The 27282-nt window shown below is 43.4% G+C and overlaps 1 protein-coding gene across 2 annotated transcripts; it reads left to right on the top strand.

Annotated features, from left to right (window-relative positions):
• Positions 1–5424: 5424 nt before the first annotated feature.
• kctd12b (potassium channel tetramerisation domain containing 12b) lies at positions 5425–27143 on the top strand. 2 transcript variants are annotated; one of them, XM_070552599.1, is made up of 2 exons: positions 5425–6875; positions 25718–27143. In XM_070552599.1, the coding sequence occupies exons 1-2, from the start codon at positions 6032–6034 to the stop codon at positions 26287–26289; spliced, it is 1416 nt and encodes a 471-aa protein (XP_070408700.1). In that variant the 5' UTR covers positions 5425–6031; the 3' UTR covers positions 26290–27143. The 2 variants fall into 2 exon arrangements, with proteins under 2 accessions (XP_070408700.1, XP_070408707.1); XM_070552606.1 differs by lacking the exon at positions 25718–27143 and adding an exon at positions 7061–7914 and having other exon boundaries at positions 5458–6875.
• Positions 27144–27282: the final 139 nt, after the last annotated feature.

The following is a 27282-nucleotide window of genomic DNA, read 5'->3' on the forward strand; positions in this document are numbered from 1 at the left end:
ATCTGGCACCGGCTTGGTGTTCCTCCTGATGTCATATAGAGGGGGTTGCAGGTGGAGCTGATGAGTTATTGTGAGACAGATGGTCTGGATGAGGTAGATGATGAGCTGGTTGTGGTTACTGGGGAAACTGGGCCTGGCAGGAGCGGTGGCATGGCACTTTTTTTTTATCTCTGAAACTTGATTTTTTTTTTCTTTTTTTTTTCATATTTAAAGGGTGGCTGCTGCTGCTGTTTGGATCCCTGGCTGTAATGCACATAACACACAAGCCTGCAATATAAAGCAGGACAGCACCGGTCCCCCTCCAGCCCGGCTGTGTGACTGCACTAACCTGTCCTGTGGGACCCTCACCATGTAACCCTCATGTCCATGCTGTCTCTGGAGGAGCAGATAGGAGACAAGATCTCCTGTAACTTAAAATGAACCAAAGCTTCCTCCCAGTTTCTCTTTAAGCTGAATTTAACATCAGTTTATCATCATGAAACAAAAGAATAAAGTGGAACAAAAACTTCTATTTCCCTCTCCTTTTAACTTCTCCGTGTCCCTAAATAAAAGAGACAGACGATTACGCTGCTGCAGCCGTCACTGACCCCACCCCCTCCCCAAAACAGGTGTTATGCCGAGAACAGCCTACCTGCCGAGAATTGCATCCCCTGCCGCGGGAGCGCGCATTGTTGAAAACTCGCTGATAACAATGAGGAAACAGCTTAAAATATAAGCAGCGCGACGGCTATTAGATATACTCGTACTATTACCATGTGACTTATGCATGTGCATCCTGAAAACGTAATATGCTGTCACAGTTTTATATATATATATATATATATATATATATATATATATATATATATATATATATATGTGTGTGTGTGTGTGTGTGTGTGTGTGTGTGTGTGTGTGTGTGTGTGTAAAGAGAGAGAAATCCCGGGTTTTATACAAACACTTTTGATGTTACTGTTAATTGAATCTTTACTGTGTCCCAGATGTATTTTTCGTTGCTCTGCTATTTTATGTGTCATATTCTCTGCTTTTAGCATAGCAGGCAAAACATTTCATGACATCTAAACCTTTTAAAGTAATGATAAAGGGCTGATTCCGTCGCAAACAGGACACAGTATGAGTTTGTCAAAAGTAGCGTTCTATCCACTTTTAATGGCAAACTGCACAATCTCGTGATCGGTTAATCTAATAATTCTTAAATAATAGTCTTCAGGGAAAACTGCGTGGGGGAGGGGGATGTTCTGTTATTGAGGTTCCTTACGTTAAAACAGTATTTTATTTATCAAAGTTTTTTTTTGAACTACCTGCCTGTTTGTCTGTGTGTACTCCTCTTTAGACAGTGTTTGGCTTTAAAAGATGGGGATGCATAATTCGGCAGCTTGAAATGTTGCACTGCCGAAAAAAGCATCCCCTATTATTTCAAGTAATGATAAAGTTATGAATGATGTTTCATTTACACAACTCCATTTGTCCTCTGAGCTACTGCTTAGAGTGGTTAAAGAGGAGTACAATTCAATTCAAAAATACTTTATTAATCCCAGAGGGAAATTGAGTACACACAGACAAACAGGCAGGTAGTTCAAAAAAAACTTTGATAAATAAAATACTGTTTTAACGTAAGGAACCTCAATAACAGAACATCCCCCTCCCCCATGCAGTTTTCCCTGAAGACTATTATTTAAGAATTATTAGATTAACCGATCACGAGATTGTGCAGTTTGCCATTAAAAGTGGATAGAACGCTACTTTTGACAAACTCATACTGTGTCCTGTTTGCGACGGAATCAGCCCTTTATTCAATACTTTAAAAGGTTTAGATGTCATGAAATGTTTTGCCTGCTATGCTAAAAGCAGAGAATATGACACATAAAATAGCAGAGCACCGAAAAATACATCTGGGACACAGTAAAGATTCAATTAACAGTAACATCAAAAGTGTTTGTATAAAACCCGGGATTTCTCTCTTTTATACATACATACATATATATATATATATATATATATATATATATATATATATATATATATATATATATATATATATATATATATGGGGGGGGGGGTTTGAGCAGACCCCCCACCCCCAGTCACTGATCGAGCAAGTGGAGCACACCGCCTGACAACCCGCTCAATTAACATAATTCACGGCCCAAATCCAACAGAACCGATCGGGCTGATTCGGTTCGGTCTCAGGTTATAACTCCAGCGTTCAGCCCTGCCAACCACATAAGGACAGACCAAAGTTTCCTACCAGGTAAATGTGGAAAACAGCTGCTCTGACAGATTTGGATGCTGGTGTCACCGTTAAAATAACAAAATGCAGAATCGTTTATGCCCGCATCTCGATGCATTGATCATTTGATTATTTTCCTCAGCTCTATCTATCCTACACCTCCTGGTCGGCCGTTGGGGGTGGGGGAGGGAGTGCGCTCCGGGTTTGGGGGCCACTAAAAGAGAGGTCCGGCCCGCGGGCCGCCATTTGAGTATCGCTGCTCTAGAGGGTGCTAAAAGCAAGCTAAATTGCCATGTGTGCCTCTAATTTTTGTTTTGATCTCAAATTTAGTGCAAACTGTTTGAACCTGGGTGTAATAGAGACTAAAGATGAACACAGAAACCACAGAGTCACCAAGGTGAGGTATAGGCACCAAATGAGGAAACATTAAGAGTTCAGAAGTCTGACTGGAGGAAATGAGGTGAACAGATTCTATTAACTAGTTAATTCATAATAGGTTCTGCTGTGGCAGAAATGCAGAGTTTCACTTCATTAGTATGAAGGACATCTGGTCATGCAGTGGTAACTGCAACTATCACTCTCCAGCGGAAGGCAGAGCCAGATGTTTGTGTTTGTTAGTAATGTATCGCATGAGTCACTCGGTTTTCTTTAAGTAAACTCAAAATCGTTTTATTTGCCACTGAAACAGGCCGATCTATGGAGTGAATTCAGTGTAAGATGACCACTACAGCCTTGGAAAACACCAATATGGCCATGACTTTAATTTTACAAACACACAGCTACAGTTATCAAAGGCAGCAGCTGCGAGGCATGGACTGCTACCAGATTGTTGCTCCAGATCTCACAAGACTGCACATATTGGTATGTATTATTTTATTATTAATATCAAAAAGCTCAAACTCAAACATTTCTCCCCATTAAAGTATCTTTCTGGAGTTTTCCCCTTTCAGAAATTGTGTGTGATTTTTCTGAAATCCATAAAAGTGATTATCTTATCTTGTACTGTGATATAATGTAAGCAATACGTCTTTGTTTGCTTGCTAAGCACGTCCCCTGCCCCGAAGAGCTCCGTGCAATAGGAAAGTGAGCGCCAACCAGAACTAACCAACAACTACCGCTTAGATGCTTCAAATTTAAGGAATACCTCGGCTGATGCATAGTTGATGAACTTTTCACAGACAAGTAAGTCTCTAAAATATAAATATATGAGAACACAACATGACACGAGAATAATACTCATAAAACAACGTGTTTTTGCTCTGTCGGCTACAGAAGCACATAAACAGAAATGTGAAGTCGCCATCTTAATAAAACAGATCGACTGACTATTTATGTGATATGCTTGTCGGCCACTAGATGGTGCCATCGGATAAGAAATACTCCAGAAAGATACTTTAATACAATAGTTTAAAATACCAGCATGAAATACATTAGATGATTTGCATTCCTTCAAGGTACTTTGGTCCTTTACTGTTTTTGATTAAAAAAATAAATCAAAAAGCTTACTTATGCCTTTTCTGAGACTTACCCTGTAAACCAACCAGCAACAGAACACATGTTGTGTTGCAGGTGTGTGTTGTTGCACCTCTGTGTCACTTGTCCTAGAAGATAAATTACTTCTCCTACTGAGGGCAATGAGGCTGTGCAGACTGGTTCACACGCGCACCGCCAACACTGTCGACTTTAGACTCAACAGCCTCTTCATTTTTGTTGATCCCACAAAAATATCTAATAAATCACCGACTGGTGCTGCTGTCAGCAGAACCCACCAAGGATATGCAAACCATGTCCAGATGTATCCTTGAGTAACTCTTCTCCTTCTGTCGCTGCATCATCTAACAACTTCATTTTACTTGGATGTTTAGCCTTTTCATTAAAATTTTGTCTTTATATTTATTTGTTGTGGGGAGGGGTAAGCACATTTTCTTCCCGAGTTTTACCATCTCCTACAGGCTTTAACACACACACACTGTACCTGACATACTCTAAAGGCCATCACTGTGATGAAAATTGACAGACATAAGATAATCCAGATGCTGCAGAAGGTCAAACCAATCCATCTGATGAAGTCAGTTTGCCCACATCTCTGAGTGGGCTGAGGTCTGGATGTGATTAGAATTATGAAACAGCCAGTAAACTCCACAGTCATATGCTGTGGTGCAGTGTGTCCGTATGACTAACCTCTTTAGATCATTTACTACTACATGTGCTTATAACTGCAGTTACTTCTAAAACCCTGCAGCACATCTTCATCATTTGCTTTCAACAGCAGAGGAAATAATGTTGTCAGTGCATTTATTTCTGTCAAGACAAACAGCAAATAGAGGTGGGACTCCTGCGGTGGCCCACATAGCCACAGACGTACGGTGCAGATTGTTCATGACGCGGCTGCGGTGGTGCAGGCCAGCTGGAGACTGCTGGGTCTTCTGGGAAATCAGCACCAGATTGCTTAGAGATGGGCAAAACATGACGGCACAGAAAATAGGAGGAGGAACAACTTCAAGAATTAACAGCCTGTTGACTAGGCAGGTCTCTGACTTAGGGTGTTAGGGTATTAAGTAAGTTAAAAATGGATCAGTTCATCCGAAATATAAAGCAAATCAAGGTCTTTAAAAGGTTTCTACATGAAACATACCTGATCAAGGCATGTGGAGACTAAAAAAGCATGAATTTATAAACTGAAACTGAAAATCTGTCTTGAGGATGTTTCTGGACTTAAAAATTCTCTTAAATGAGAAAACTCTTTACATTTTTGATCTAAAGCTATAAATTCATATATTATTATTATTATTATTATTATTATTATTATTGTTGTTGTTGTTGTTGTTATTATTATTATTATTATTTCACGATTTTTTCTAAACTTGCAAGATATGCGCAGAACTGGGAAATGACATTCAAAAAAGAATTAGGACTATAAAACGAAGGTATTTATGTTGTACAAGAGAGATGTCCACTAGATGTCGCTGTTGTCTATTTTTCTCGGTCCTGATTGTTTCCCTAAAATTAAACGAACATCAAATTTCGCCTTCAGAGAGTTAATTAGAAGGAAACCTTGAAGCGCGTTTTGTGACTTTTTTTGCATAGAAAATAGTGATTATTTTCCAGCAAAGCGGAGGAACTCCTCTAGGCATTAAAACCCAGGCTGCTCGTGGAGGATCTTGCCGGGTTGAGGTGGTCTCGGAGGACAGGAGAGTGCTTGTTGATCGGAATCACAGCCGAGGCGCGTCACCGCGCGTGGGCGGGGCCATCCGGGATGATCGCGCTTGAGTCCTCCGTTCCTCTGCAGTTCGAGGTCCAGTCCGGCAGCAGACGGGAGCGGAAGAGCCGAGCTCCGGTAGTTCTGAGCCCCACTGAGTGATGGGAAACGCGGAGACCCTGGTCGTGTCTCAGCTCATCTCCCTGTCGTGGCTCCTTCGCTGCGGGAAGATTCGCTCCATCTGTCATGGACAGTCAAATTGAAGTCGGACCACCTGATCCAGTTTGCGCTGAAATTCGAAAAAGGGAAGAATGAGCAGCAAGTGGGATTGTTCCTGCTCAGAAACGGAATATTTCCTCCTCGGGGTCCGGCAGACCCTACAGCTGACCGAGTCCTCACACAGGGACATGCTTAAGTGTTTAACAGAAACACTTTAGAATAGAAACTGTGCTCGGTCGTATTTCATGTGAGCTTTTTTAACTGATTTTTGTTTTTGTATTTTTGCTCATGTCAAGTGCGTACCACCGTTTTTAGCTGCTCTGCTGCTACAGGCGACCTGCTGCAGGACCCCAAAGTGTTAGAAACTTATCCTGAACAGAGCCATGGCTTTACCAGACGGTGGCCTATCTGGGGAGGAGGTTCCGTTCCCAGAGATCATAGAGCTTAATGTTGGGGGTCAGGTCTACATCACCCGCTACTCTACCCTCACGAGTGTCCCAGACTCACTGCTGTGGGAGATGTTCAGTCAGAAGTCTGCCAAAGGCCTGGCCAGGGACACCAAGGGCCGGTTCTTTGTGGACCGTGACGGCTTTCTGTTTCGATACATCCTGGACTACATGCGGGACCAGCAGCTGGTCCTACCAGACCACTTCCCGGAGCGCGGGCGTCTGCAGAGGGAGGCCGAGTTCTTTAACCTGCCAGAGCTGGTCAAGCTGCTGGCCCCTAAAATCAGCAAGCAGAACTCTCTGGGTGATGAAGGGTGTCAGAGCGACCCGGAGGACTCCTCACCAGGGATTGACGCAGCACGTAACCTGGGTTCCCTCGGTGCTGCGGCGGCCGCCTGCGCCAGCCTTGTGCCCGGTGCCATGGACAGCAAATGCTCTGGGTTCATCACCATCGGCTACAGGGGCTCCTACACTCTGGGCCGCGACAGCCACACTGACGCCAAGTTCCGCCGGGTGGCCCGGATCATGGTGTGTGGGAAGACCTCCTTGGCCAAGGAGGTGTTTGGGGAGACTCTGAACGAGAGCCGTGACCCCGACCGACCCCCTGAACGCTACACATCCCGCTACTACCTGAAGTTCACCTTCCTGGAGCAGGCCTTTGACAAGCTGGCAGACGCCGGGTTCCACATGGTGGCCTGTAACTCAACAGGAACCTGCGCCTTTGCCCACGAGCAGACGGACGACAAGATCTGGACCAGCTACACTGAATATGTGTTCTACCGTGAGTGAGACTATATCGGCTTTATTCCACCCCGGTCCCCCTTCACCTTAAGTCTCCACGAGACCCCCCCCACCCCCCTCCCCATCCTCCTCCTCCAGCCTCCAGCCATCCTGTCCTTCTCTCTGTGATGGCTTTGGTCCAGTAGATGTACCGTAGATGTTGTGCCCTTTCATCTTTCTTTGCAGCCTCCAGCTTTTATCAGCTGCTCTGACTCCTCTCTGCAAGTCCGACCTGCAGTTCTTCCCTCCTCAACCCCAAACCCCCCCCCTTCGTCCTCAAGTCCAGCTTTTTCTTGAGTCGCCGGCGCATCTAGACGTAGTCCCTCCAACCACAGCAATCTTCACCTTTCCCTGCAGAGACCTTCTATGTACTGTCCCCTTTTTTTGTATCCCGTTTGCCTTGGTGAAGCACAATACTTAACCCAGGAGCCAATTTTATCAAACACATGCCCATGGTGTGTCCGGAAAACTCTCAAATCAGACATAAGGGCATGACGGAAAAGGGCTGAAAGGGTTTTGCCTGCTTACTCAAGCAGGTCGGACTCTCTCTCTCTCTCTCTCTCTCTCTCTGTCTCTGTCTCTCTCTCTCTCTCTCTGTCTCTCTCTGTCTCTCTGTCTCTCTCTCTGTCTCTCTCTCTCTCTCTCTCTCTCTCTCTCTCCCTCCCTCTCTCTCTCTCCAGTTCCACTGAACTAAATTACCAAATAATTGGACATCTTATCAGCCTTGAGCGAGCAGCCCTGGCTCAAGATAGAAGTGTAATCTAATTTCCTTCCATTTTTATTAAACGTGTCCGTGTGGTTTGGGAACGTGCCATATTTAATCTGTTCAGTTGTTGTTTTAAAGGCTCAGTGTAATGTCCAGTAAGTCTATTGGTTTGAAAGGTGAAAAAGCAGACTAGCTTACGTGTGGAGAAACCTTTTCAGTGTTTTTTTTTTCGCCCACATTAAGAGGCCAGAGGAGATAACATTTGTGTTTTTTGTTCTGTCTCATTGTGATTCTTTAAAATCTCTTCATTCAATTAAACACGCTAGAGATTTTATTTTTTAAGGCTTCATCTATGACTTCCTGTTGTTTGTTGTTTTGCAAACTATAAAAAGTTCTAGTCGCCATAGTCTGACCCAGTTTGGAGTAAAAAACTGTATTCAGTATTAAGCTGCTGCATTTTTGATGATGGTGAATACACACGAGGGAGGATAGGATCGCCCCATAGCCAGTTGTTGTCCCACCGCTGCAGCAAGGCCAGTGAGCGGCCGGGTTGGGCAAACGTTGTAAATAAAACACTCGATTCAACAAGTCTTCATATCGCACACCTCAAAGGAAATCCGAACAGATGTGCTAAAGATGCAGAAATGTTTAGGGAAATACCTAAGGTAGGAGCAGGAAGATGAGCAGAACTCCATCTGAAGGGATTGGTTGTAGTTTCATGTCCAACAACAGCAATAAATGTTTAAAAGCCACAAAACCGCTTCAGTGTGATGATGAAGTGCTTCTGACACCTGGATCAGGGCAGCAGAATGATGGTGGTGGCAGGTGTAATGTACAGGGTTTAGCAGGAAGAGACTTGTTTTAGTTTTTTATTTATTCAGCCTGTGTTCCCCTCTCTCTCACACACACACACACACATACATAAATGCATTTTTATGGGTAGTGCGTGTAGTGTCAGAGGGAAATGTCACCTGTCCTTCCTGCAGAAACAGTTCTGATGTTATTTTCGGTGACGCTGCAGCTCAGTCATAAGAAAACCACATCTCACCATTTCCTATTAAATTAAATGTCCTTGGAAATCTCCACCTCTTATTAAATGTTCTGCACCACTGCCTTAGGCCTTCCATCTGTTTTTTTTCTGCCTTTTCCCAGCCTGGTCTTGTATCGAGCCGTCGACCAGAAAACAGCCAACACATAAATGAGGACATGCATAGATAACAAGCTCTGTAAATTTGTGGCCCCAAAATAACCGAATTACAGTGAATCGTGGGGATGATTGCATCCTGAATGATGGACCAGTGAACGCCTGTTGTGTTTGAAGCCTCCTGCAGAGCAACAGTTTGTGGTGAATTAGAGAGACCTTTTTAACCGAGCAGTCATCAGCCGAATCGTCGTTTCATAAACCCAGCTGAGGCTGATGGCGTACCTCTGAACCGGATCCCAGTGTGGCCCAGATCACAAGCGTCACAGATGACACTACAAAAAGTTGTAGAACACTTGATTTCCTGCATAATGGAGAATTTCTGTTGGACTCGTCCTCAGAGAACAGGACAGCACGGCGCCTGCAGCGTCTCCACGACCCAAACAAACACAGCCTCGGGCGGCATTCCTCTGGCACCGTCCTCCTACATGCCACAGCAACACCAGAGTGCCAAAGTCACTCATTAGCACGAGCGTGGAAAGACGTTCCTCATGCGTAACATTCCAGACGCCGGTGTCGTTGGGGTCCGTTTTTCACCCCTCAGAAGCGACTGAAGGCTCGACATTCAACAGCAGACGTGTGAGAAACCAGATGGGGCCACGCTGTGATGAAAGAGGGTTTGTTTTTATCTTTGTTGAGAAACCTGTAGCTGAAGTGTAGCAGTGATGGGGAGCAGGGTCTGGTTCACCTGCTCTGTCCACAATAAAGTTATTTTAACATGACATTTATGCGTTTCTCTCTTCTGGGAAATAAAGAAAAGGAATTTTGTGACATACTTTTACTGGACCTGTTTCCTTTCTTGGAGGGCTTCTTGTCTCGTAGCCAGATAGGTCGTTTCTTCTGGTTTTTTTTTTATATTTTTAATTTTTTGGGAAACACATGAAAGATGGAGGAGGAGAACCAGCAGGAACACACACACATATGTGTCAAAGAAAAATAGGGGTTTGGAAAGTGTGCCAAGGCGAGAGAATACTTCAGTCTGAGATGGGAACACGTTTAACTAACAAATATTCTCCTCAGGCTTCTTTTTGAGGACTGAATGGCTTCTAAGTTTAACAAATGAGCATGAGTGTTTTGTGTTCACTAGCTTACCTGTTGAATGTGGCTTTCTGAACAACCTCTGTTTGGAGAAAGAGTTTATCCGACGCAGAGCTGATAAGCTAACGGCTAGGCAAGTGCAGCCGTGACCAGAGTTGATCAGTCTTCTCAAAACAGCTCAAAGCCCTGAGTGTTTTAATGTCTACTTACAGGTGTGGATCACTGAAAAACCATTTCTAATGATGGTTTCTTATTATCATGCAGGCTGAACATGAAAATAGTCTCCTACACCTATCTCCTGCATTAGCTTCTGATAGAAAGTAGACGGTGAAACTAGGATTAGAAAAGCCTGACAGATCTACGTCACACTGTCACTTAACATTCATGGACTCACCCATCTTGACTCACGATGAGGACGGCTGTTGTTGGTTTAGCGTCTAGGAAACAGCAGCATCAAGCATTAGCAACTCCACCACACATGTGGAGATAAACAAAAATCAACATTGCAGAGCAAACAGAGCCAGTGGTGGAGTCTCACTGGTATCCAATCCGAGGCGAGATGTCTTAATCTCAGGAAATAAGACCTCAAGTGCTGCTGTCTGAAGCTCTTCTCTGATGTGGCTCACCTCTAGTTCCTGGTACATCAGGGCTCCCCCCCACCCCCCCACCCCCAGAGTACGGCTTACTAGGCATTATTTCCTGCATATGTATTGAACAAATGAGTGTTCAACACCTTTAAATGTTATTTTATAAACCCTTACCCTCGGTTTCATGTTGCTAGGTTTTTCAGATGGATTTCTGTGGCAGTTTACAAATGTAAAGCAGCTAAATGTGGTCCCGGCACCACTTCCACCAGGATTCTCTACGCATCTTTAATGTGAAGTCGACAAAGGTTCGTAGTGTAGAGGTTTGCTGTGACATTTAGGAGACTGAAGCTCTTTGAGAGGTCAGTACCTTGGTTTTGGGTGAGCTCAGACTAGCTGTTAGCTCATTGATCCCGTTGGGCATAAACTTTATTTCTCCATGTTCAGCAGCAAAGGGCAAGATAGAAATAGTTTTCATCTAAAGTCGCTTAAAGATATACAGATAACTCAAAACTTAAATCTAGTCTGAGTTTGTTAAAAACATAATTGGATGCATTTTAAAAAAGAATCAGACACTGTTGCATGAACCTTTTTGTGCTTTCCGGGTCATTTTCAAAGTCGTCTGTCTTCTGTCTGCTGAACTTCTGAAGAAAAAAATGGCTTCACAGGTCGATATTGTGATCTATCTTAATATAAATAACCCCTTCATGTCATTTCACTTTCACTCTCAAGGGTCTTTAGTGCAAATACTGTGAACCCCATCTAAGCTAAATGAAATCTGGTTTAAAAACAAACAGAAAAACTTGTTCAGCAGCAGATTTATGTTGAACATCATCAGCAGGTCGGTAGTCATGCATGATGATATTGTGTCATCCGTGTGTGAATGAAGAGCTTTGAGGCTTTTCTTTTGTTATAAACATGCACACACACACACACACACACACACACACACACACACACACACACACACACACACACACACACACACACACACACACACACACACACACACACACCCCATGTGCTCCAGAATCAAAACACAGTGAGTCATCTCCTCAACATCTTGTGTACTCACACATTTCGCTGCACGCTGCTGTTTTTAGTCGTTCAGAGCATTCAGCTGCAGTCATCTGTGAGTCTTTGCTTACCAGTGTGGTTTTTTTCTGTCAGTGCCAACTTCTTGCTCGCCTCCAGATCTGAGCACCAGTAGTTTTGTCTCGTTGTGCTTAGGTAGAGTTGGAAGGACAGGCTGGACGGGTCAGCGCTGAATCTGTACGAGGGCCAGGGAGGCCCGGTGAACCTGGTCTGCAGGAGTATGCTGAACCAACAGCTGGCATCTCTGAATCTGAATCGACACAAACGAGTGCGCAGAGGGAGGACGGTTGCTAGGAGAAGGTGTGTGCCAAACCTCTGGAGCTAGGCTTAATGAACTGGAGCTCAGTTTAGGGTTTGATTGTCTGCCTTCTTTTTATTTAGTTCTGAAAACTTGAAAGAGTTTCGTCAAACAAACTGACAAATTATTAAATATTACTATTACCTTTAGAAAACAACGCGGGCTGGCGATTGTAAAGTAACACATTAAATAAAACAAAAAGCTAATTTGGCTGATGCTGCTCCTCGGAAACAATAAAACGGGGCATTACATTTCCAGAGGTATGTATTTAGTTGTGATATTAAAAAAAACTCATAACAATGTTGAGATAAACCTTTAAAATCAAATCTAAAATATTTAAAATAAAGTTGGAATGTTATAAATCTAAAAGTTAACGTTTTCAACAGAATCTGAAGCTAAATTCAAACTGCTGTGAAATGACAGAATCCTACCACAGTAAAACAAAGTAAAGAGATCCCCGTTTAACATCCTAGTCGCTTTGATAAAAGGTTGTGAGATTATGTTCTACTGTGGTTTGGATATGAATGTGCAGGAAGAACACGGAACAGAAATATCCGTCAGAATCAACTTTAACGTCGCTGCACCAGCGTAGAAATGGAGCACAGCCCGACCAAGGTTAAACACTCAACATGCACACAAAACGGGTCACAGGCAGGCCACAGGAGCAGCCTTACGAGGCTCTCATGGTCAGTCTCATCACTGAAACAACCCTGACACCTTAAACGGGGATGTCTTCAGCCTGCTCATGTCCGTCTGGATCGGTGGGCGGAGTACTTCAAAGACCTCCTCGAAGACCTTTTGCAGATAACGTGGTCCTGTTGGCTTCATCAGCTCCTCTAAATCTGAGACCACGGTCTTGAGTTCTCCGGGTCAGGGATGAGGTCCTGGCCTCAAGAGTTTCACCCTTTAACTTAAAAAAATTTTTTTTTTAATATTTATTTTATTTATGTATTTGCAATTTTACAAATAATTTGAATTGTACAGTTGATAAGAATGTCAACAATGAAAGTACAAATAATAACAGCTAAGCCTAGAATGCAAACTACAGACACCCTTTCAAACAAAACAAACAAAGAAGAAAAGAAAAAAACAGCAGCAAAGAAATACAACATACTAAATATTTGCATTGTCAGAAGGGCTATCAGTACTAGTCAGTACAACACATCTGGGCGGAATGAATTGAATAACACCAGTCAAGTTGCAGATCACTCACAAGGCTACAGATTTGACAGATAAGAAATGAAAGGCTGCCACATTTGATTAAAGGTAGCAGAGGTTAGGCAAACATCATGACGGATCCTCTCCAGCTGCAGCAGGCTTACAATCTCTGTCAACCAGGTCACAAAGGAAGGTACACTTTCATTTTTCCACATTGTTAAAATATTTCTTTTGGCAACAACCATGCCATGTTGTATAGCTTTTTGCTGAGACTGGGTTAGCTTAGTGAGATGTCGAGCCCCGCCTAGTATAGCAATGTAAGGGTCTGGAATAATATCACAGTTATATGTTACAGAAAGGCAGTTAAAAATGTCTAACCAGTATTTTCTTAGTTTGGGACAAGTCCAGAAGAGGTGACCAAGAGTACCGTCGGCCGCTTTACATTTGGGGCATGTTGGAGACGCAGAAGGGTAAAATAAGTGCAGCTTAGTGCATGAGTAGTGTAGTCTATGGGTTACTTTAAACTGGATAAGCTGAAGTCTGGAGTTTATTGAGCAGCTGTGAATGACCCTTTAGCTTTTAAACCAAGATAAAAACTATTAAAATGTTCTACTTTTGCATTTTTTGATTTGGGGCAATAAGGGCTTTAGTTTAATGTAAATTATTAATATTAATAATATACTAACTGTAATAATATTAAGTTAATGATAATGCAAAATAACAATGTTACATATTTTCTTCAAACAACTCCATATTCTTTAGAATTGTTTTTTTTACGAGTTTTTTTCTCGTTAAGTTCATTTAAGTATCTCTGGGTCTTGTTCACGAGTGAGGGACAGCTGGAGCGTGAGCTTGACAGGTGGATTGGTGCTGCGTCTGCAGTGATGCGGGCGTTGTACTGATCTGTCGTGGTGAAGACAGAGCAGCGCCGGAACGCCTTACCACAGTTTCACATTGGAAGCATCGGCGACGCAAAACGGCAGCAGAATGGTTTACTCACGAACTTCAAAGTGGTCCTTTTCACACCAGGAGAGCCTTGGCAGCGGCATGGCCTCCTCGCTGTGCTCTTCGCTGGACACGCAGGATCAAACGATCTCTCACGGATTCAGGTCACAGTTTGTTTATGCAATCCGCCATTAAACCAAAAAGAAGGAAATCACGTTCGGTATGATGTTGCTCCTCTCCACTGCCAGGATTAAAGCCATGAAAACACACCAATGCACTTTGGGAACGATGCTATGAGTGAATAAGCCGTTGGGTCACACGTAAGCTTCACATATATGAAATTGAATCCCTGCAGTACTTTTATTTAGAAAATTACTGGGGATTTTACACTGAAACCGTGTGTGATTTCCTGTCTAGCCCTATGTTAACTGCTGAACTTGACGCAACCCAGAAGCGGCTTGCAGCACACATAGAACCCGATCCTATCCTTAACAGCGCGGCGTGCCGCTTCTGGAAATCGCCACGCCACTGCTGGTTTGGAACAGTCCATAGAAGTCTGTGGCCTGTTCCAAACCAGCAGCAATGTGTCGATTTCCAGATGGACTACAGTGGATTCTGCTTGAAGCAGTGATGTTCTGCTGATGCTTTCAGTGTGAAACCGGGGTTAGGATTTCCTGGAGGAGCTGGCCCAAGTGGCTGGGGAGAGGGAAGTCTGGGCCTCCCTGCTAGGCTGCTGCTCCGGCGACCGAATCCGGATAAATGGAAGAGAATGGATGGATGAATGGATGAATTTGCCTGTTAGTGACATATGTAATTCTAAATAGCCACACTTAAAGTTCATATGTATCTTTATTCGTTTAGATTTAACCCTAAATATTTATTTTTTCACATTACATGTCTGTGTTTGACCTGAAATATTTACAACTCATTATAAGAATTTCCATTAGAAAAACCTGTAGTTACACATGATCATGAATATTTATTTCAAACACTGATTTGAAGCTAACTGCTAAAATGCAGATGACCCTTGTCAGATTTAACATTTATATTTATATTTAGTTTTGAATATTTGTAATTAAACTTCAATAATTAATTTTATTTCTTAATATATATTCCAAACAAGCTAACTATAGATAATAATCTTTTTATTTCAGTGTTTAGTTCTGAATGTTTTACATTAAATATGTAGATTTCATTCTAAATTTTTCTTTCTAACATCATTATTTGGAAATAAACATGCTCAAAAGTAGCCACTCTTGTGTTATGTGACTGTATAGTGTCTCCCCGTGTGCTGGTACAGAATGAATCCCCACCGGGACGTAACATTTAGCTAATGGGAGCAGAAGTGGAGGAAACATGCAGTCGACTTCTATCGTCTCCATCAGCATGTTACAAATGTGGGCTTGCTCATTTGCACATACATGCAAGCCCGTGTGAGCTCCAGAGTCACTGTACAGCAGCGGCGCGGTTCAGTACCCGACGAGTACAGTAGCACTGTCCCGAGGCATCCTCATATCATTGTGTTGGGTTATTTATAGTGAGTCGGCCATCGGGCCAGATGTGTATCTTATTCACTGTCCTTCAGCACACACACACACACACACACACACACACACACACACACACACACACACACACACACACACACACACACACACACACACACACACACACACACACACACACACACACACACACAATTGCCTCTGCACCTTAACTCCACTGCATTGTCCTGCCGAGAGCAGCTGTCACAAGATGTGCCGGACCAAACAGTCTGGAGTCGACCTGGAACATCAGCTGAACCTCTGAGGGGAGGATATCAACACTAAACGACGACTGCACCGCATTATTGTTGTGTGAGTGTGTGGGGAGGGATGAGCGGTAAGGAGACAAAAACAGACCTGACTGGACAAATAAGAGGTGAGCTGTGGTAACAGCAGACTCAGGAAACTGTTGGAAGTTTGTTGAACTTCCTGAAAAGCACCAGGAATGTTTGTCCCAGTTAGCTTTATTAATCTTTAAACTCTGAGATTTGACCGAGAAATTCTTCTCCAAAACTATTTTAGCTAAACGACCAAACTACAGGGCAGCAGCTGCATCATCACCTACTGCCAAAACATGAAATGTGTGGAACTCACCTATTTTGGACAAAATGCTCATAAACCACAGGAGAAACATCTGATCTTCACTGAATGACTGCAATGTGCAGGGTCAACCTGGTTTGATTAGATGTTGCACTATCATGGGAAACTGAGGAAGACTTAATCTTCAAGATGTGATAAAATGACCTAACTTGTTTTTCATCATTAGATGACTTCTGACATGTCAAGAATATGCTGTAAATTTAGCATAAAACATGGTTTCGTACTGTTCTTGACTGACTAAAATAAATTATTGCTGCATCAAACCAACAATCTACAGCACATGTAGTAATCATAGAAAAATCATTTAAAATGTTAAAGTTAGGTAAACTTTTACAGAGAAAAGTCATTTTGGAGAGAGCAGAATTAGTTCAAATGCTTCTATTTTGGAGGTGTTTGATCCTGCATCTTTCTACTGGAGGGCCATTAATGTAAACATCCATTCTCCTGAGTGTGAAATAATTTCAGGTGATTTTAGTTTTTGTGGCTGTTGTTTGCACATTCATCAAATGAAAACATGCTGATCTGACACAAGACAAAGGGTCACAGGGGCAGAAATGACCCTTGTCTCACACATTTTCAAAAACATTAACCAAAAGGAGCATTCTTTCCCTTAAAGGCCTCCACATGTAAAATTAGACCAACTTTACCACTTTGACTGCATGTCACAGAGTGGCTGAACCCGACGTTTCTCTGTTCCTCTTACGTGTGTCTGGAAGCAAGAAAAGGTTTGCCTGTTGGAGGTCTTACAGAACGGGATTCACCTCGACCATCTGGAGACTTGAACTCTAATCTGCTCCTCTAATTATCAGTAATCTGTAGTCAGGATTGTGCTTCTTGCTGAAGCCCGGGGTGTGACTGGACTCTAAGCTCTATGGGCTGTTGCAACAGAATGAGAAGGAAAAGATCTGTGATGCAGATGAATGACAGGAAGTCCCAAAACACTGAACAAAAAATATAAACTCAACACATGTTATGTAAACACAAAAGACCCATTACTCTCAAATAATGTTCACAAATCTGTCTCAATCACTTCTCCTCCTGGGATAATCCATCCTACCTCGCAGGTGCTGATTAGACGGTACAACTATTCAGAGAGCCAGTCGGTATCTGGTGTGGCCACCATTTGCCTCACGCAGTTCAACACATCTCCGTCTCATAGAGCTAAGCAGGTTGATTGTACCCTGTGGACTGTTGGTCCACTCCTCCAATAGCTGTGTGAAGTTGCAGAACATCGGCAGGAACAGGAACATGCCGTCGTATACGCAGAGAGCATCACAAACGTGTTCAGTGGGTGACATGTCTGGTGAGTCTGCTGGCCGTGCAAGAACTGGGATGTTTTCAGCTTCCAGGAATCCTTGAAATATGGAGCCGTGCGTTATCGTGCTGCAACATGAGGTGGTGGTCGTGGACGAACGGCACAACAATGGGCCTCAGGGTCTCGTCACGGTATTTCTACATTAAAAGGCCACCAAAAAAAGCACCTGTGTTTGTTGTTCATAACATACACCTGCCCATACCAAAACCCAATCACCACCAGGAGCCACTCGATCCACAACGTTGACGTTGCGGTCTGTCATCTGCCCTGTGAAAAGGGTTCCTCCAGGGTTCCTCCATCAACAGAACACCTCTGCAACGTGCCAGGCGCCATCCCTGCTCAAGCCGGTTACAATAACAAACCCGGATGAAGATGACGAGCATGCAGATGAGCTTCCCTCCTTGGTAGGGCAAATCCAAATGCTAATTGCTGCTGCGGCTCTCTGAGTGTCTGGTCTCGGATGATCACGGAGGTAAACATGATGGATGTGGAGGTCCTGGGCTGGTGAGGTTACACGTGGTCTGCTGCTGTGAGGCCGGTTTGATCTGCTGCCAAATTCTCAGAAGCGCCTTTGGAGACGTCGTATGGTGGAGAAATAAACATTCATGTCATGGACAACGGATCTGGTGGACATTCCTGCTGTCAGCATGACAATCACACGCTCCCTCAGAGGTTATGACATCTGTGGCGTTGTGCTGTGTGATCCAACTGTGACCTTCTATTGTGGGCAGTCTAAGGCCCACCTGTGCATTACTCATGCTGTCTGATCAGCACCTTGACATGCCACACCTGTGAGGTGGCATGGATTATCTCAGCAAAGTGCTCACTAACACAGATTTAGACACAGTTGTGAACAACACTTGAGAGTAATGTGTCTGTAGGAAATGTTTCAGATCTTTGAGTTCAGCTCATGAAAAAGGTGAGCAAAAACAAAATTGTTGTGTTTTTATTTTGGTTTAACGTTTTATATGTTTTTGTGAGAGATTGCTAAACTAAAAATCATGCAAACTAGACTAATTTGTGACTTTCCGTCAGCTTTATCTCAAATTATTCTCTTTCGTTGCTCTAAGCTATATTTTTCTTTTCAGACTTGGCAGCAGTTCTGGGCCTCCAGATGTTTGCAGCAGACATTGCCTCTACATTATTTAAAAAATGACAGATTTGTAATTGCTCTGAGACTCGTGAGTGCACTCCGGAGATGCTGATACGAGCGACTGAGTTAATACACCGGCACGTCAAGTCGATTTGAGGAATAGATTATTACAAGGTCTTATTACGCCCCCATATGTATTTGCTTGACAGGAATTAGTGTGAAAAGACAATGAATGAGAAAACCGTGGGAGGTGAGACTCACACTGTCATTAGGCTCCACACAGATCATTTCGCTGAACAGAGCTGGGAATTTGAGCTGAATATGTTGTAATAAGACGCGAAACATGCTGCGATTGCCAAAAGCGTGCAGTGTGAGCTCTTTGGAGCAGCAGGAAAGAGCCACACGTATAATTTCACATGAAAACGTCGCTTTCACTCTGAGACACATCACTATGCATTTGTGGAGCGCTGGCTCCTGCACGTCATTGTGGCGTTACCATGGTGATGACGATGTCCTCTTGTTTGCCTGTCTCCTCATCCTGCACAGGCCACAGCACCTGTCAGCAGCCACAGTGAACTTTAAAAAATACCTGCTGGCTGATTGGCCTGGTCAAACTTAGGGTCATCCAGAGCTTAATGAAATAGTTTCCAAAATTTTGCAAACCATGTGTTAATTAACAGTAAAGTCAATATTATTTTTAACTAGACGTGTCCAATAACAATCCAATTTTTTTTAAAGGAACATCTATGCAAAACTCACCATTTGCACTATATTGTGCTGCCGTTTGAGTCTCTACTGCCTTTATAAACACTCCAAACATTGACAAATCCTGTCCGAATATTTTCTGTCAGTGTATGGTTTTAGGAATTATTTGCCTATAATATGTTGTTGCATAAATGTAGTGTTTGGGATTTCAGAAACGAGGAAATTACAGCAGAATAGCCTCTCATGTGCAAGAGAGAGCTGCTGCTGGAAGAGCAGCAGCTCTACTCTGTGCCCTTCCTCGGTATCAGAGCTTCTCAGCTAATAGCAGCCAAAGTGGGGGTGGGCATTGCCAGCTCCAGCTTGTTTTCTTAAAGGACAAGAGCCCTGAAATAGCTCATTCTGGAAGGTACTGAAACTGTCAAAAAAAAAACTAACAAAAAAAAAAGAAAAAAAAATGCAGAATTTTTTAATATATGAGGGATTTAGTGCAAATAACTTAATAAACATGTTTGGTATCAACCATAGACTATTCTAACTTGAGAAAAAACTAAAGACATGTATCTTCTAAGTGGACCATTTTTAAAATAGTCAACAAGCAGCCCAAACATTTTTAAACACAATGAAATGAAAGGCAATGCATGTTGCACATTACTTTTCACACTAGAGATTATAACTAAATCAATGCCTCGAGCATGTTCTAACTAATGACTGGTCTGATGACAAGGATTTCTCTCTTTCTATATCTATTTCTATCTCTCTAATTCTTTTAGAGGGGGAGAGAGGTCCAGAGTCTGGGGGCCACAGCAGCAAATGATCTGTCACCTTTGGTCTTTAGCCTGGTGCTGCACAACCAGTAGGCTTTGATCACTGGACCTCAGGGACCTGCTGGGGGTGTGGGGACTAAGAAGATCACCAATGTAAGATGGTGTTTGTCCATGTAAGGCCCTAAAGACCAGAACCAGGATCTTGAAATGAACCCTGAAGTTGACTGGCAGCCAGTGAAGCTGGAGGAGAAGTGGGGTGATGTGGGTGTGTTTGGAGGACTTGGTCAGAAAATCTTGGTCAGTAATCAGGGATTAAAGGTTTCAAGCAATGTGTAGCAATCTGAACGCAATGTGGGTGACTATCATCTGCTTACACACAAAGTTGTAACCCAATCATTGTAAAAGGTCAAAATTGAATGAATTAAAGCAATTAGTGTGTTTGCTACGGTTCATTAGCTGTGGCGGCCATCTTGAGTCAGGCTGACTCAAAAAGTTAAGCAGGTGATCGGATGATCATGTTCTGGGAGTTTCATTTGTCTTTTAACATTTCTTTATTCCGGCGGGCAGTAGCATCCTAAAACCAACAAAAGAGTCTTTAATCCTCTGACTGGGAGAATTTTCACCTCCTCTGGATAACTGGTGTTAGCTGAAGAGTACCACCTCTTGTTTAACCAACTCACAATGCTGAAGAAGCAGAAGACTTCTTTCTCCTGTGAGTGAAAGTTGGATAGAATGAAGCAGAAAAAAGTTGACTTGGCATTTCAAATCTTTTCTTTGATGATCACTGCTTCCTCTCACATCGGCTCGACCAAAGCTTATCCTGCAGGTCACCTCAGGTTCTCACTGTTTCCTGCTGTTTAACAGCAGATCGGCAGCAACACGTCTTCCACCGGAGATGCATCTCCTTTAAGTTCGCAGCTGAAGCTGGACAGTCAGGTGAAGCAGAATTCCACCACAAGCTGCTGTTTTCAAAGAAAACAAAAGAAAAAATAAGAATCCCCTTATAAATAGTTTATTGATATGTTATTAATTAATTTGTGACACTTTATTCAATTCAAAAATACTTTATTAATCCTTATGAATCATTAATATGTGTTTATCATAATTTCATTAGAAAGAGAGAGAGAAAGAGAGAGAGAGATTTAGCAGGATTTTTCTTTTCCTCACCGTTAATTAATGCATAATAAACACTCATTAATGATTCATAAAGTGTTACAGATTGATTAATAACAGCCTGTCAACCATTTATTAGCCATTTAAATGGGGAGCCCTGTTGCAAAATGGTACTGAAAATGAGTCCCATAATATACGCTGCATAGTTTACCATGACTGATATGATGGGATTTTCAGTCGCTGAATCAGAAAAGCTGGTGGTTAGGTTTAATATCGCAACACAAACGCTTGGTCACCCGTCGTCAGTTTTAGTCGCTTCGGGTGTGAGAACATGTTGAATATCCAGAAAGAACAAAAGGTACAAATCCTAAAAATAACAGACGTAATCTCAACATCAGATGTGAGCACATCGGTTTTGTTTTGTTGTAAAAGCTCAGCAACATCTTCCTACTGATTCCAAACAAACACACACAGTTTCATCAAGTCAGTGGTGGTAAAGTGTTTTCTACCACCATTCATTTTAGATAGTTGCTTTTGATCATTCTTAATTTTAGGAATCAACCTGCTTTGTCAACTGTTGAGAAGCATTGTGGAAACAAGCTCACTGTCAGCACCTTGAGTATGATTATAGTTTAATCGTTTCATTCAGTTTATTTATCCACGATCAACAAGGATTCTGTTGGAGCACAGTTCAAAGATGTCTGATTTTCAAATATTAAAAGTTCGATTAGCTTCAGATTATTTATTTTCCTCTTTGATGGACAGGTTTATCCACATCTGCAAATCTTCAGGTCAAAGCAAACACGACAGGTTTATTGTGATGAAAACAGCAGCAATATTAATGCACATTTGAGCCCAAATTTGGGATTCAGAGCATCAATAATTATTTCTAAAGTCTAAAAATCTAAACTGGAGGGTTTTATCCTGAAGCCTGTTCTGCCTAATTGTCTATTTTTGTGTGAATTTAATACAAAATATGAGTAAATAGTAAATGGCCAGTATTTGAAAAGCATCTTCTTGGGGTTCTACAACCCCCCCAAAGCACTTCACAACACAATCAGTCATTCACCCATTCACACACACATTCACACGCTGGTGGGGATGAGCTGTACACAGGCGCCACCGGTCCCTTCGACCACCACCAGCAGGAAAGGTGGTTAAGTGTTTTGCTCAAGGACACAACAGCAGCATTCTCTGGTGGGAGCAGGGATCGAGGGGATCCCTGGATACGCTATAAGACATTAAACAGCAGCTGAGAGCAGAAATGTTATACATCATCACATAAATGACCACACATCTGGTTGTTATAGGAACCGTGGCCTTCATTTTCAGACATCATTTTCTGTGGAATTGACCTGCCAGTATTTTCTTAAGATCTTTTCTTCCCCGTATCTTATTTCATACCCTCTAAAAAATGACTGCAGGTCTTTAACAATACAGCATTGTGTCATGCTTTTAGAAAAGTGTGTGAATATTTCACATAAAAGCATTACAAACCAACGAGGACACATTTTGAAACACAGAAGTGCTAAACCATGACAACAGGGACACATTACAGTTACTATTAGCAGTAATGGTGCCAATGAAAGGATCTGTCACACTAAACAGATGGGAGAGGCTGAAAAAACACAGAGAGAGAGAGATGGGACGAGGCAGAGGAGCGGCTGTGTGTGAACATGCTTTAGACTTTGCATATATATTCCTGGAGAAGTGGCCTGGGGAAAACAGTTGAGTGCACTCTTTTTCTGCTCTCCTCCACGAGGCTTAACAGTACAGGAAAGCAGGGAGCCCACACCACCCCCACCCCCCAGTGGATTACTCCTCCGACACCACTAAGCCCCCCCATACACTCCCACGTTCCTGAAACAAATGTGTTCATTATGAGACACTCAGTGCACCCAACATGGAGGCATGCATCTTCCCTCCACTCCTCCCTCCTCTCGTCCCTCCTTCAAATACCGTCATATACTCCTCAAAGCCGACACACACACACACACACACACACACACACACACACACACACACACACACACACACACACACACACACACACACACACACACACACACACACACACACACAACAGCCCACTCACAACTACACAAGAAGGACATGCGCATGTACATGCATGAATATGTTGGAGTAAACCACCATTTTTAGGTGCTTAAAAACGTCAGTGTGCTGGGCACAAGTGGCTTTTCCCATAGAAGACAGGCTGATGGACGTGGCGTCCATTAAAAGGAAACAGGCCTTTCAATGTGTTTGTGCTGCGTGTCCTCAGCTGTTCTGATGGCATATTGTGTCTCTGCATGAGCGTCCACGGGAAGCACGTGACGGAGATTAGCTGCTCCTATTCATTTTAGCCGAGCTGCCGGCACATTTGCTGCGTGTGAATGCGGCGCGGGTGATGTCTGAGTTCCTACTTTGTCCCTTTAAATTCTTTGCTTGATGGAGTGCATGAGCGCTACACATGAAGAATGTCATTATTCATGTGAATAACTTGGAAAATTGCTCATGAATAATATTTAAGTCTCAAATCCAGAAGAGCACACAGGAAACATTCTGGACATTTTCTAACATCTGGACCACGCAACGGGCAGAAGAGAGCGGGCATTCTCAGCAGTGGCTATCAAGAGAAGGAAGCTTGATTACATGTTCAGACTAAAGGAGGAAAAATAGAGCCTGATTATTTGGCTATCGTTCTCTAAAGCTGAATAGAGGGTATATAGTTTGTAATATTACAAAAAGCACAAGCCACTTTGTCCAAAAAGTCGCACAATAACAAGTTCTGTTTCCATACCGCGGTGGCGCGATGAAAAATCAACGAAACATGAAAATAAATGGTTACGTGTCAGTTAGACTGCTGTCTACGCAGCCTCAGCATTCCCTCTGATATACTCATGCAAGGAAGCGCGACAGGGGACTTGGAAAATTAAATTAACTTGTCTTTCACTCATCTCATCTCTCATATGTTTTCCTCTCATGCTGAGCTGCTTCTCTTTGTTAATTTGCGCCTCTGAAGTCCTCCCACACACTTTAGCCCCAGTATGTGTTTACTTTTGTTCTCGCTGAGACAAAAGGCGGAGGAGCTGAAGGCCGAGCTGTTTGTTTTTGTCCCAGGTGCGCGTTACGGACTCACTCTGATAAGGCAAACTAAAAAGTGAAACGTGATCAAAGTTCTGTCAGGCTCCCATCATTTATTCAGACAAGACATTTTACTAGGAAGATGCTTTATGGTATGCTGTTTATGTTAGTTCTCCACTTTTATGGAAACATGTGGAAATAATTCATGAAAGTCCACGTGTGTGGCTGGAACACATACACACTGGATACATATGTGTCTCAGTCAACGTCTACATTCTGCTGATGGAAGAAAGCCGTTTAGCATCAGTAAACCACCAAACAGTTCCTGAACACGGCCGTGTCTGCAGCTCACCGCGGAGATGGGTCAAATGCAGAGGACACTCAGCTAAGAGCATCGAGGGGGCGCCGAGACGCAGGTGGACAGACAGTAGCTCGCCTCGAGACGGACCGCCAGCTCGATCCCGAGATCCAACTACGAGCTTTCTAACTGCAGCAACTTTAAGATACGCTATTGGAGCTGGAATTACCGCAGCAGCTGCTGGCTCCAGACTTGCCCTCCAACAGATCCTCGTTAAAGGATTTAAAGTGTACTCATTCCAATTACAGGGCCTCAAAAGAGTCCTGTATTGTTATTTTTCGTCACTACCTCCCCGAGTCGGGAGTGGGTAATTTGCGCACCTGCTGCCTTCCTTGGATGTGGTAGCCGTTTCTCAGGCTCCCTCTCCGGAATCCAACCCTGATTCCCCGTTACCCGTGGTCACCATGGTACCATCGAAAGTTGATAGGGCAGACGTTCGGATGAGATGTCGCCACCACAGAGGGCCAGCAATCGGCTCGTGGTTCTCTGGCGTCGCCAAAGTAACTTTGGCGCCCCAAGAGGCACCCCACGAAGGTTTTGGGTCTGATAAATGCACACATCCCAAAAGCTTGTTTGCATGTATTAGCTCTAGAATTGCCACAGTTTTCCAAGTGACAGTGGAGTGATCAAAGGAACCATAACTGATTTAATGAGCCATTCGCTGTTTCACCGTGCTGACTGTGTGTACTCAGACATGCATGGCTTAATATGAACACAGAGCTAAATGTGCTAATTCTCATATGAAACATCAAACCCAGGCTTTGTCCGAGTCAGTCGTTGTGTCCTTGGGCAAGACACTTTACCCTCCTTGCCTGCTGGTGGTGGTCGGAGAGACCGATGGCCAGGGTACCCCAGGGCAGCTGTGGCTTATATGGTAGCTCATCACCACCTGCGTCTTAATGATTGTTACGTACAGATTTGGAGAGCATGACTCAAAAAAGTGTTATGCTGCATGGGTGATGTTTAATCTGTGTCTAACCACCACTGGGCCAGAGTTGTTGTAGCAAAGCCCTCTGGAGCTCCCCATGGTTGATCAAGCAGGAAGTCTGGTTGGAGCTTTGTTTGGAGTTAACATCTGGAGGAGAGCCAGACTCATAGTTCCATTCTTGTTACTGGTTTCTTGCTAAGCTAAGCTAGTCACCTGCTTACTCCATCTATAATTACTGTGCAACTATGATTAGTGAACTCTCAGAGTAAAGTAAAAAGTTTACTCATGCACATCTTCCTTTGGTTCTTCTGCAGGTAGTTCATCAGCAATGTCTGACTCCGCCCCTTCCGAGCCTCCAGCTCTCAGTGAAGTGGAGCCATCTGAACCAGCGGCTGCTCACACTCAGTCAGCCACGGTGGAACTCGGCAGCACCGGTCGAACTAAGAGCCTGCCAGAAACCAGCTGCAACACCACACTAGACCTTCAAAAACCTCTCCTACCTCCTCTGACTCCCACTCCCTTGCCTCCTTTAGCTACTGACGTCCCTGACCTCCCTCTCCTATCATCCCCGAGCTTCCCGCCACCTCCGCTGTCATCCAAATCTGCTTCCACCACCAGTCACCCTCCGCCACCTCTGCCATCGCCACCTCCTGCCGAGAGCCCCCAGCGTCCCACCACTCTCAACCTGAAGACACTACCACGGCCCACTGTCAGGGAGAACGGTGGCCCCCCACGTCAAGTGGATGAGGAAGAGGAGGAAAGAAAAATCTTGGAAGAAGATCTGAAAAAGTGCATAGAGGACTTCAAAAAGATCAGAATGCCCAAAGCGTTCCCAGATCGCAAGAGGCACTGGCAGAGTGACTTACTCAAGAAGTACAACGCATAGAAAACTTGTGTTTGGGAATCTTGGAAATAAACCCTCCCTGGACTGAATCTGCTCTGATTCCAGCTGTCTGAGGAGAATCAGCAGGTTTGATGAAGCCAAGTGATCAGGTTGAGCCTTTCTGATGTAATCAAATAGGAACGGGAAAAATCTTTTACCGTCGTAGACCAGTGAGTCCCCGTAGAGACTGATATTACCGCTGTTTTTATTCATTGGATATTTATATATAGTTTAATTTGAATTTAGGTTCAATCAAAGGAGAAATGTGCATTGTCATTCCTCTGAGATTCCTGCTCCCCACTCTGTAACAGCTGGAAAATGTCGACATATTGTGAAGCTTGAAGCATTTGACCACGATGATGCAAAATAAAAGAAAGGAGTGAAATTTCTGCCACTAATCCCGACTTGCTCACCTCATCAATATTGCATGCATGACTTCAAAGCCTTTCTACTCATCCAATGCACAAGCTCCATTTTGTGTTTATCTTCTAGTAAGAACTGGAGAGAATTCAGAGAAATAATCAGGGAGCGGAGTGTGTAATTACGGGCGGACAGAATGTGGAGAAGGAGTGACAGTAATAGCACCATGAGCCAGTGCACACAGCAGCATTTGTTCTTCTATCTGCTCCGACTAAAAAGCTCATCCCGCTTCACTAATGAATCACCAGGTGTCTTTGTGCTGCTGCTACTCACCCTCATTGTGGGGAAAGTGTGATAAGCAAAGTAAAATGGTGAAAATCTGGCTACTTGTCTCACTGTAAACCCAGAACTAGCATGTAGCATCACTGAGAAACGAGCTAACAGTGGAATATTCTCATGTGTCTGGTTTTTACTCTTTAGTCACACCTAAATGTTGTCGATCAGCAAATAAAGGTTAATGTCAGCCTTTCACATCACTGGACAGTTTTGATCCAACTCTTTGTTGTAGATTAGCTTTAATCCAGACACATTGGAGGGTTTACCAACATGAATGACATGTTTAAGGTCAAAGGTCAG

Source organism: Nothobranchius furzeri, chromosome 1, assembly GCF_043380555.1.
Source record: "Nothobranchius furzeri strain GRZ-AD chromosome 1, NfurGRZ-RIMD1, whole genome shotgun sequence".
NCBI classification, from domain to species: Eukaryota; Metazoa; Chordata; class Actinopteri; order Cyprinodontiformes; family Nothobranchiidae; genus Nothobranchius; species Nothobranchius furzeri.

Bases quoted from the DNA above. Each gene is read 5' to 3' on its own strand.
- kctd12b (XM_070552599.1), top strand. From the start codon at position 6,032: ATGGCTTTACCAGACGGTGGCCTATCTGGGGAGGAGGTTCCGTTCCCA. The intron at 6,876-25,717 runs GTGAGTGAGACT...GTTCTTCTGCAG, and splicing joins CACTGAATATGTGTTCTACC to GTAGTTCATCAGCAATGTCT.